Source organism: Cnephaeus nilssonii (assembly GCF_951640355.1).
Source record: "Cnephaeus nilssonii genome assembly, chromosome: 10".
Classification (NCBI taxonomy): domain Eukaryota; kingdom Metazoa; phylum Chordata; class Mammalia; order Chiroptera; family Vespertilionidae; genus Cnephaeus; species Cnephaeus nilssonii.
This window is the reverse complement of record NC_137081.1, coordinates 68,124,820-68,137,256: the sequence shown is the minus strand read 5'-3', so window position 1 is coordinate 68,137,256 and position 12,437 is coordinate 68,124,820. Positions and strand designations below refer to the sequence as shown.

The 12,437-nt window shown below is 36.9% G+C and overlaps 1 protein-coding gene across 5 annotated transcripts in view; it reads right to left on the bottom strand.

Moving 5' to 3' along the window:
- ZEB2 (zinc finger E-box binding homeobox 2) overlaps positions 1–12,437 on the bottom strand; it is a 134,782-nt gene that overhangs the window by 32,848 nt on the left and 89,497 nt on the right. For all 5 annotated transcript variants that reach the window (XM_079783251.1, XM_079783253.1, XM_079783255.1 and 2 more), the window contains exons 3-4: positions 11,730–11,987; positions 6,739–6,810 (exon numbers count right to left, since the gene is read on the bottom strand). In XM_079783251.1, the coding sequence (XP_079639377.1) occupies positions 6,739–6,810; positions 11,730–11,987 (330 nt within the window). The remainder of the gene's footprint in view (positions 1–6,738; positions 6,811–11,729; positions 11,988–12,437) is intronic.

Sequence of the window (12,437 nt, the reverse complement as noted above, 5' to 3'; positions counted from 1 at the left end):
CCTTGTTACTACTAGCTCTCAGGCAAACTCGTGTTTATAATGCTCCTAAGTTTTTCCATTTCTCTAATCTTCTTGGAAAACAGTTTTTTCACACACTCTTAAAACTTCTACTTCTAATAATTTCATTCTGAATTTGAATCCGATTAACATCAGAAAGATGTAAGGTTTCTTGTGAAAATATATGCTTTGTCTTATGTGTTAAAACATACAATTTCTTTCATTTTTAAAATATTAAAACAAATGTAGAAACATTAAATGAAATGTGAAAAATTATTAATATAAATCAGAGTTTGCAATGCTTTATGTTGTTATAAATCAATTTTGCTATGCTGCTAATCTAACTTTGTTGTCAAAAGTAGTAATACCCTAGGATGTTGTCCTTTGCCTTTAACAAGTTGACATTAGGAACTTAAATCCTGGTTTCACCCTGAAGATACTGGACTTAATTCCCTGCACAGGGAATGCCTTCCCCTACTGGGGCTTCCTTCTCAGAGTCCATTTCTTCTCCACCAATTACTTGTTCATTCATTTATTCATGTTATCAGTCATAATGTGTACCATGTGTATTCACTGCTGAACTGGGCACTTTGAGGGAAACAGGGAATAGTTTTCTTCTTAAAGCAAATATTTTGGGGGGCACTTTTAATATGTATATACATATATACACATATATACATATATACACATATATACATACATATATATATACATACATATATACATATATATATATACTAGAGGCCCGATGTTTCCTTTAATAGTTTCCTTCTTAAAGCAAATATTTTGGGGGGCACTTTTAATATGTATATACATATATACATATATACACACATATATATATATATATATATATATATATATATATATATATATATATATATGTATGTATATATACTAGAGGCCCAATGCACGAAGATTCATGCAAGAATGGGCCTTCCTTCCCCTGGCTTTTCGCTCCAGCCCGGAGCTGCCTTTCCACCTTCCAATGCTGCCCCGAGGCCCAGAGCGGCTGGGGCGGTGCAGAACGCCTGTGTCCTGCCCCGGCCACTGGGGACCTGCATATGCAAATTAACCTGCCATCTTTGTTGGGTTAATTTGCATGCTCACTCCTGATTGGCTGGTGGGTGTTGCAAAGGTACGGTCAATTTGCATCTTACTCTTTTATTAGTGTAGATTATGTATTTAATCACCTCAACAATCAATCCTATGAGTTAGGTATCATTATAATCTACCTCTACTTTACAGCTAAAGGAATTGCTTTATCCTCATGAAATTAACTAGGTGAAAGAGGTGGAAACAACATACTAGTAAAGAGGAACAATGCAGCATGCCCAAATTAGTCATGTGCACCTGAGGGTGGTGGGGTTTCAGAGAGGAAGAGATTGGTGTGGTTTGGGTGTTCAAGGATGACCACATGAAGGAAATGGGATGTGAGTTGGCCCTGACAGGTGGGGAGAATTTGGATGACTGGAGGGAAAGGGAGAGAGAGATTATCGTGTCAAGGAAAAGCATGGGTAGAGATTCAGGTCGGCATAAATGTGATTCTTTCTGGATATTACCGAGGACTTGGTCTGATAAGAATGAAACATTATTGGTATGAAATGAACGGCACTTAATACCAGAGAAGAATGTGGATTTTGCCCGATAAGTAAGAATTAAGGAGACTAAGAAGGACATTTAGATGATGAGAAAAGAATTATTGGAAAAATGTGAACTGAGAAATAGAGGAGTGCAAGAAGGCTAGAGAGCAATCAAATGTAACGGAGGAGTTTCTTGTTTGGGAGACTAGAATAATGAGAGATGAAACTGCCTGGTTAGTTATTTCAGACGAGGGGTCAAAAAGATGTCAACTTGAAAAGGTGAAAGGGAAAGCAAGTGTTGTTTCTCTCATGTGCTCCCTCATTTCTTCAAAACTTCTGACCTAGACCATTCTAGGATTTATGGTAATAAAGCAACCAAAACCCCATACCACTCCTGCCCTCACGTAGCTTACAATTTAGTGAGGAGAAACATACCTGCAGGTGACTAAATATAATATGAGAGAGAATGAAATAGATCCTATAAGAAGACTCTCAAGGGAATGAATGGTTAATCCTGAGTTGGAGACGATAAGATGGAGATGGTGCAAATGGCCTTTAAGAGGGTGTGTGATGCTGTCAGGCTAAGAAAGCTCCCAGGCTAAGAAAGAATGAGTGGCTTCCTAGGTTGAAGGAAAACCACCGGCAAAGGCAAACAACCTTTCCGAGCTGGGGCATATTCTGGGAAGTGGTATTAAAGGCGAGATGGGGTTAGATCATGGGAGGGGGCAGGGCAGCTCAGCTCAAAAAGCCTACTCATTCTGAAAGCAATGGAGAACCATTCAAGGTTGAGTCCGAAATGGAATGGGGGATGAGTTACAATTATCCATCTGCCCTAAGTGTCACAAAAACAACTTCTAACTAACTTTGCTAGGGTGAAGAAGGTATTAAAGAAACTAGGAATTGAAAACAGGGGGTCCAGTAAGCAAGATATTATAATAGCTCAAATGAAAGATGAGGATTTAAAATTATACAAGTGATGTATGATAGTGTGACGGTAGAATTCATAGTGTTTAATGACAACTTAGACAAAGTAGGTAAATGTCAAAGATGATGCCATCGTTTCTAGCAGCATCAGCTCCTCAGAGTGGTGGGAACCCTTTTGAGGCTAAAGAAAATGTCTGGTTATTTAGATTTATTTCCAAATCTGCCATCAGTTAGCTATGTGGCATGTTGTGGTTTTTTTTCCCCTAGTTTCCTCAACTATCAAATTACAGTTAAGGAATTGTTCTGGAGTGTAACTTTTAATTTTAGAATTCTGTGATTCAATTCAACTAAACCTTCCCACTTCTTCTTACAGATTTAAACTCAGCAGAATATATTATGAAGGAGATGCTTTTAGATTCTAAAAGATTACTTTATTTATATAAAGTTAAACTTTACTATTTAGTAGATTTGTAAAATTGAGGAAGAACTTCAGAGGTCTTTTCTTTACATTTAGTTAGGAATGAATTTTGTGTGATGAGTATTCAGAGAGAAATATTAGAGACATTGTCTTTGTCATCCCTCTAAAAGTTATTCCAGTTAATAACAAATTTTTATCAGAAAAAATGCTTAACTTTTGTTGTTGTTAATCCTCACTCTAGGATATTTTTTCCCCACTGATTTTTATACAGAGTGGAAGGGAGGGGGAGAGACACAGATAGAAAAACATCGATATGAGAGAGAAACATCGATCTGGGAGAGACACGTCGATTGGTTGCCTCCTGTACGTGCCCCAACAGGGGCCAAGGATCGAGCCTGCAACCAAGGTATGTGTCCTGGGACCCTTCAGTCAGTGGGCTGACTCTCCAACCACTGAGCCAAACTGGTTAGAGCAACTTTTAAAAAAATGTATCTATTCCAGTGTCTACTGGTTCTGCTTTGATTAGAAAAGAAAAATGGAATCTGACATTAAACAGGTCCGTATTCATTCATTAATAAAAACATTTATTGAAAGCCTATGAATTTTAAGGCACACTTACAGACAATGTGGTAGCCTAAGAAACAATCCAGGCTTTTAGAGTTTGCAATCTAATTTGGAAAAGACAATATATTAATTAGCAGCACACTACAGCCTCTATGGAAAGGTTAGCTGATTTGTTCTATAAGAGTTCATTGAGGAAGATATCAGTTAAGTTGGGATGGCTAGAGAAGGTCAGCGGGACCCTCATCAGAAGGACTTGGATGAAGAGAAATATATGGTTCATTAATAAGTAATTTCAACCAGAAAACATGTCTTATTTCAATTTCCCATGTAGTTAGCATCTAAAAAGATGCTAGTCGAAGAAATAGTAACTTATAGTTGGGAAGAGATATGTATTTATTCTCTAACAGGGCTGAGTTATAAACTGAGGATCAGCAGTAAATTCCCAGTTACCAAGTTTGTTGTATTTGCTCAGCATTCTTTCACAATTGTAGTTATTTGAGACTTTTGATTGAATTGACCATTCTCTCCCTTTTGAAACTTTCTTTTTTTTTTTTTTTTGCCTTCTGAATATTTCATAATTCTTCTCTCTTAAAATCTTTTTTCTTTCAATGAATTTGACTTTTCTTTCTACCCACCAGGAACCCTGTCCTCAACTTTCTACTTGTTTCAATAAACACACTCTCAATTGTAAGTCTCATAGTCCCAAAATATTAAATACTATCTGAATATATTTGCATGACTCTCAAATATCTATAGCCAGCCCTGATTTCCTGGGTTTCAATTCTTCATTTCCAGTGGACATTCTCATCTTCTCCTATATATTTGTCTAACTTTTATGTGAAATTATTTGTGTCTAAAAACCAGCTCAAGGTCTTCTCCCCAAAATTGGATCTTTTTTCCCCTGTTTATCTAGAAATAGCAGGTATTGCCATATTCTAAACACACAAAGTGTAATCTTGAAGCTATTTTGACTCCATCACTGAGAGGATCAATGGGTCCATCCGTAAGAAGTCATGTTGCTAATTTCACCACGGTCACCACCCTAGGACAAGCTTTTTATCACTTTACACCTGAATGACTACAGTGACGTCGAGATGGTTTATTCCCCCAAATAAATCACAGTAGTGTAACATGACCCAAATTGTGTTTGTTGCTTTGTGTTCTCCATTAGCTGGCTTCGACTTAAAATGTCCACTTCATTTCCATGAATTGCCTCCTAGGACCCGGCCAAATCCTTTTCCTATTTTCTGAATAAATATTGAAGTTTCCTTCATTGGCTAACATACTCCTCCTTTGCTGGAAAGCTCTTCCTCACTCCTCTATGCCTATGGAAAATGTACTTAGTTCAAGTTTCAGCACCATCATAAAACCTTTTCTAAATACTAACATGATGGGCTTTCTCTCACTTCTATAATTTGAAATAATTATGGTTCTTGACATTTGTTGCATATTTATCACATATTTTCACTATTATTATTTTTTGAGTGTTAGTCTCATCTTCCACATTAAATAATAACCATGCCTTGGACTGCCTGACCCTTCTTCTACCACACATACCCACAACAGTGAACATAGAGAAGACAGTCAATGCATACTTATTGATTTATTTATTGACTGAATACATATGAACTATAAGGAGTAGCAAGCAGTATGAGAAAAGGCATCTTAAAGCTAGTGTGTAAATAGCTAGTAAACTGTCACTTTGTGGAATAAATTTACTTTTGTGACACTTTAAATGCCTATAAAGTTAATAAAATTAGCATTTATTTATGCTTGAAGTTGAAAGTTAATATTTATTTTTAAAAGAAACATGAATCCATATTTGACCTCATGAGTTGGGACATTGTAGAAAGTATCTTATTTGTGTTATTTATTATGATGCTTTTATATAAAGTTATTTTGTCCTGTTTCTATCTTACATGGTGAGGGTACCCCTGCAACAGAGACTATTGAAACTAGAAACACTCTTAAGAAGCAACTAGTTCAATCTATTTATTTTTCAGGTGTAGAGAGTGAATTCCAAAGAGGGTAACTGACTTGCCCAAGGTCAGAAGCTAGTTATTGCCAGAGCTGCACCTAAAAATTAGGATTCTATACTTTTTCCAAAATCCCATATTGTGCAGTTTTATTTTTGTAACTAGATTTTCATTATTTTTCTTATTTTATACCCAAGAAAGTGAATTAGTACCTTGTAAGTTATTAATAAAAGCATTCTAAATAGAAGCACAGCCTGAGCAGTTTATTATGATGTTCATCAACATAAGAGAAATATGAATATAACCTTAATTATTCACATTTCTGAAACTTCATAAAACCGTAACTTTTTTCGATCGGTGATTTGAGTGGAAGTAGTTATGTGATTTTATTTTACTTTTTGGTGTTGTTTTGGAAGAGAACATTAATACGGGGCACTATGCTAATATTTGTAATGGTAGTGTGAAGGGCTGTTTGAAACACCAACAATAATTCGCCTTATTCAGGAAAAGAGATAAACACAGTAAGTCTATGTAAATTTGCACTGGCGCTGTGAGAATGTGAGAGAAGATGCTGTTGGGGGACAGAACATGGACTTTGACAGTTGTCTGGAGACCATCCGACAGCAGTAGCCCAGGAAAACAAAATACCACTTACTACCTGCCCACTGTCTTTTTTTTTTTAGCTCCACTAAAAAGAAGTAAAACTGTCAGTTTTTCTTTATAAAACCTTTGCTTAGAAAATATTATTTGGAAGTGTTAGAGGGCACTGAGCATTAAAAGTAAAGAAAGACTAAAAAGGAACTCAGATGACCAATTTTTTGTGAGCAATGTTCATGGAAATTTGGTTTATCTTTCTGAAAAACAACAACAACACATTTTACAAACAAAATTACACTGTATCATTTGAATCCTGAATGACAAATATCAAGTGGTGGCTAGATGAGGCATATTATATTCTGATTTTAAAATTATCTGTGCAATCTTTTAAAGTAAAAATTACAGAAATTTGCCAAACTCATGATTTGAAAGGGTTTTTATTCATCCAGTTCACCTTTCTCAACGTTCATAGGAAAATGAGGGGTTTAAGATATATTTGCTGAATAAAATACCAAAACATAGAGAGTTCTGATTTGCAACAAAACAGGAGACGTGCAATGTCTAATTTGACTGTGAAAGCATGGAATTACAGATGGAAGGGTCAGTGCTTCTTTCCCCAACTCGCTAAATCCACATGACACAGGGCAAATGTGAGCTTCGTGCGGTCAACTTCACTTACCTGTACCATTGTTAATTGTGGTCTGGATCATGGCTTCCGGCCCCATAGTGTCATAGTCTTCCTTCATTTCTTCTGTGGGGGAAAATTATCTTTAGCATTTGAAAATTGTAAAAAGGCTTACTATACTAAGCATGCCAACCACAGGAACAAGGAAGAGTCTTTGAAAGGAAACAGAGAAAAGGCTTGTTGTAAACCTCTAAACAATAGCTTTGTTCAGGCAATTGAATGAATCCAATAGTGCTAGCTGCACAAGAACTTATTTACTTTAAGCATTACTGCAAGCTGTGAAAAACAGAGGTGCTTATTTGGGGCAAATGAAGGGCTTTTCTTCTGGTGGCAGTTCTAGTGACAAACAGGGGGAAAGATATTATTTTTTCAATAAGAGTCAAAAGCAACTAGTATTTGTACTTACAAAGAGCCATGCTAGCTGCTATGCCTCTAGTAACCCTGGATGGTTAGAGGCAAGTCAGGATTTCTTATTTTATTTTCATACTTGTCTCCCCTTTGTATGGCACTAACCTACACATGCATATATTTTTTTAAAATCTAATTCCACATATCGAAACTCAAAATGCCCAGTTTATAAGACAAGCATTGAAAACACCTGTTTCACTGTTTTATATAACCTTCAAAATCATGCCTTCCTTATTCCTTTCCTTACCCCTCTGCAAATATCTCCCTTCCTTATTTATGCCCCAGGAGATAATCAGAGTCATTTTTGAGGAAAACATACAGATAGAAAAACAGCTCAATGTTCTGATGAAGATGAAGATATGTAACATTAAAGTTGAAGACGCATACATGATAAAAGGCCATTTTCTAAAATTGCAATATTTTTTAATAGGAAGAGTGTGAAAAACAGGAGGTTTCTTGACTTTTCTGCCTACCAAATTGTAGTTTATGTGAGAGGGCAGAGAAGGACAGTGGCCAGTTCAAAATCCTCCAAATATGTAAATGAAACATGGACTTTAAAAAAATTGTATCTTGACAACAACAGTACTAATGAGAACCAAACACGATCCAGTATAAATATTTCCCAGTGATAATTATTGTACTTAAAACAAGAGAAACTCTATAAACGGGTCTCTGAGTTCCTGAATTTATTCTAATCATCCTTTGCTCATCACATTTTAGTCGCAATCATTTGATAAAGGAACAAGTTCTAGCAAATGTTACGGCCAAATTAGAATATATGTTTTACAATTAGTACCCTGCAGCTTGTCTGTTTCTGGTTTCAGAACTGAAAAATCATGGGCTTGATAGGTAAAATAAATAGATGCTAATTTAATGGCACTGAACATATAACAGTCAGAACATTTGAATGGTATTTGTTTAAACTGTACAATCACTTTAAATTTATTCTTGGCCCTGGATTTGTCTCTTATTGAAGGTCTATTTTCACAGAGACATTTTGCATAAAACATGTAGAAGTTCAATATATAGCAATATTGTATTATCAATTGTAATAATTGATCGGTTGAAAGGCTCCCTCATCTGATATTTTTATCAGTCGCTGCAAGGAATGAAATTAAGGTATTTCTCAGAAGTTCAGTACTAGATATAAATATAGCTTTTGTGTCTTTCTTCCTCGTTCTTCTCATGTGATTTCTGGTAGCTACGAGTCAGAAGTATCATAAGTTTTCCATCTGAGAGATCAAGTCACTGAGGGGAAAACAGTTAACAGCATTTTTTTTTTTTTGCATAATAGTGGTAATGTTCAAGATTTCTGCTGCACTTCCTTCCTCATTGTCATTTTCTTATGAAAAAGTAAAGAGAAGTTACAGTAGGTGGTTGCTTCCCAAATTATTAAATGCTGGGTGTACAAATGTGTAGTCGGCAATTTGTGTCTACTGGGCTCTGTAGTAACTTTAGCTTTAACCTCTTTTTATCAAAGATGGTGCAACTGCAATGGTGTCACTTTTTACCTAGAATGCACTTTGCTTCGATTTACTGAGCACCAACCTACTCTTTTTTAAATACCAAGCTCAATTTATTAAAATGAAACACTATGCCTTTCCAGGTATGTATTTGAAACACCATGTATCTGCCTGTTTAATTAAGTTTCACGTGACCCGTACTCAGAAAAAAAAAAAAAAAGTAATTCTGAGGTTAGGAATATCCCCTCTGAATTAATGGCAGTCCTGGCTGTCTTTCCGCCTCACGCCTAACCTTAAACATTTTCCAAGACACCTCTGACTCAGCACACTGTGTCTGAAACCACATAGTATATTTATTTTTAAAACACTTGTAAAAGTTTGCATTTTCCAGTCACCCTTGGGATGAAGGTTTGTAAAAATAAAGGGCACTTTCTTCCTGAAGATGAAGAATCCTTGAATAAGCAGAAAGAGGCCAAGATGCAGGTGATTTATTTAAGTCTGTGTCAGTGATAATGATGTCATGGTTTCCAGCACACTGTGTCCACCCCATTGTGGGACAAAAGAATGTCAAGGACAATTCTAAACACAAAACTCTGATTGTGCTGGAACCGGAAAGGCACAGTTAGAACTCCACTGCGCTCTTCAGCTCAAAACCTGCATCCTGCAGACAAAGGACAGAGAGCCAGGGAGCAGGAGCAAGGGAGAGGGGCTTATCTCAGAGTGAAGCTATGTGCTGAGGTAGGACGGTAGACAGCCAGGCACCAGGGATAAAACACTACTAAATAAAACAGCAACAGAATTAGAGTTATTGTCTGTAGTGTGCATTTTGAACAATAAATAAGAAAAATATTTTATCAGGAGAAATATGTGTTATCTAAGAGTCAGGATAAACAATGAGTAGCGTTTTAAGACCAATTTCTTTTCATTAGACATCAAGGCACCACTTTTGGAACAATAAAAAAGAAAAAAAAGAAAAGGACAATAAATCACGACTAATCATTAGAACTAGACAGGTAATAGCCGGGTAACTTTCTGGGTCCAAATAGCCCAATGAGATTAGGGATTTACATTTTATTTAATTATTGTGACTCCAGAATGCTAGTTTATTTACCATAAAGGTAAGAGCAAAGAACAGCCTGTCCATTTGTATCTCAGGCACCATTACTACAGGTGCTAACAGGGTTCGTAAGGCATTCCTATGGATTATGGTATATTAAAACATTTAGAATCGTGATCCATGACCAGCACAGAAAAGCTGCCGTAGTCACACACTACCTACAGCTTGACATTGGTGTTTTGGCTGTTTTTCAATTACCGATCTTAATTTTTTTAAATTAAACTTTTTTTTTTTTTTAGAAGTTTGGAGCGGCACATTTGTTATATCGTTATTAATTATTCCTTTAAGGTTGGAAATTCGAGTAATTGGTCCTTACCCTTGATTTCTAGATATTAAAATTTAAAGCATCAGAACATTCATTCTTATAGCCCTGCATATCTAGTTCATTAACAAATATGAATAGCTAACACCAGCTCATTTAAATAGTATGTCTTACATGAGTTCTCGCCACACTCTTTTTCTGTCACACTGCTCCCAAGAATCATTGGCTCTTATTATACATGTAAATGGCTATCATAAAAATAAAAATTTCATTTAAGATTGTTAATGACTTCTGCAGCAGTCAGACTTCCTTTAATGATCATCCTCTGCCCCTAATTAAACGTATTTATCTTTCAAGCATCTTTGGCTGAGTTCTCCCTCATAGTTGAAAATCTAAAACCTTAAGACTTAATGGATATAACGATAAATGTTTATGTGTGGGATTGCTGAGATTCGAGAAACCTTCACCGAAAGCAAAATTGGAAACAGAAAGAGTACAAAACTTGGCACCGTATATTAGGACAACGAGAAAACAAATACACCGCACTCACACTGCCATCAGTCTTTTCTTCTGTGTTTTTTTTTTTTTTCCTCCCCTTCACATTTAATTTTCTTTGGTTAGTGGAAGTGCTTTTATTTTCCTCCTTCCAGAATACCAAACAATTCCTCTGCCTATGTTCAATTTTTATAGTCTGCGACATCACACTAGCACATAGGTAGGCTCTTTATTTTAATTTTCTATTACAGTTGGCAATGCAATAGGTAGACTTGCGCCTACTTCCCTTCCCCCTCACCTCACCTATCTATAAAAAACTGCTGTTATTTTTATTGCAAAGAAAAAACAAGGTGGGGTAAACCATGCTAGCTTTCTCTGGGTGCTGGGAATTGAGATTAAGGAGACACAATGGTGAATTAGGACTCATTTAAAAAAATTTTTTATAGGCCACCTTCCCAAGTAAAGATGAGCAGAGGGAATTCAGGGGACTGAGACCAATTCTCTTTTGCTAATCATTTCACACCTTAGTGATGCTCCATCCTAAGTGAGCTTAGACCAAGTCATTTCCATTCGCCCAGTGGCAAACGAAGTTTTAGTTTGAACATAATTTACCTTATTTTTATTAAACTGGCCTTGGGCCACTTTTACTTCCCCAGAGATTCCCACCAAATAGCTGGGCATCATTATCCAGTGCTTAGCTGTTAAACAATAAAAAAGCTACCTGACCAGGTAAAAGTGTGAAATCACATTCACACCTCACAAAGGAGAATGATTAGACGGTTGGATTAGAACAGGAGGTGTCAGACAGACACTGCAACAACATTAAACTGGCAGCTCTTTAGTTGATATTGCTACACCATTTCCACACAAAACTTTCAAAATCATGTCGGTTGTGAGTGCTTACGTGGCTTCCAAGTTCTATCCTGAAAGCACAGATCTGGACCATGCTATGTGGCTCGCGCATTACACACCTGGTGCAGGTGCTGCGTGCGGTGCGTGTCTAAGGCAGCTCGTGTATGCAACTTGCACCAGCACCGAAACATAACCCCTTCCTAAGGTGTCAGTGCTGAAATGTGATAACACTGCTATCACTTCATAATCTGTCGCCAGCTTTGGTATCTCTACGCTGCGAGGGCCATGGGAAGAAATATTTTAATTATCTGGTTGCGGCCGGTCCACGAGGTAGGAAAGATTAGTGTAAGATGGCACCGGCCGGGGCCAAGTCGTTTCTGACACTTACCTGGACCATCTACAGAGGCTTGCAGAATGTCGCTGCTGTGCCAGGTATGTTCCACTCCGCCCTCCCTTATCTCATCTTCCTCTTCCTCTCTGGGCAGCAGAGCTTGGCTCACGTGCGGGGAGGACTCATGGTTGGGCACGCCAGCTGGACTCCTCTCCTGGTCCAGAGGGTTTGCCAGCCCGTCCTCCTCGGCAATTTGAAGCTTGTCCTCCTCATCTGTTTCGGAGCCCGTGTCCACTACATTGTCATAGTTCACCACTGCAGACGAAGCACAGGACACACGCTCTCTAAACACTTGTTGAAAAAATAGCAGTCACCCCTAATGGTTTAGTTAAATGGGAAATAACATTTTCATAACGTAATGGCTCAACCATGTCAGGAAAATAGAATTAATACCTTTCATGTTGTAGCATTTTTATTCTTACTCAATGAAAGCCAGGTACTCTTTCTGATTTTAAATAGTTTTTTTTTTTTTTTTTACTAAAAAGATGAGAAATTTTAAAAAGCAGCAGAAGCACACACACCCCAAAGCATATCTATATTGCATTTGAAAGAGACATCTTGCACCATGCACTTTGGATACTCCATAAAAACTTATAAAATAGATCTGCAATTGACAATTTTATTAGCTTAGTGACATGGAGTGTTTACTATAAAATGTTGTACTATAAATACGACATGACTTCACCGCATTCGCTGTGGTTTTAT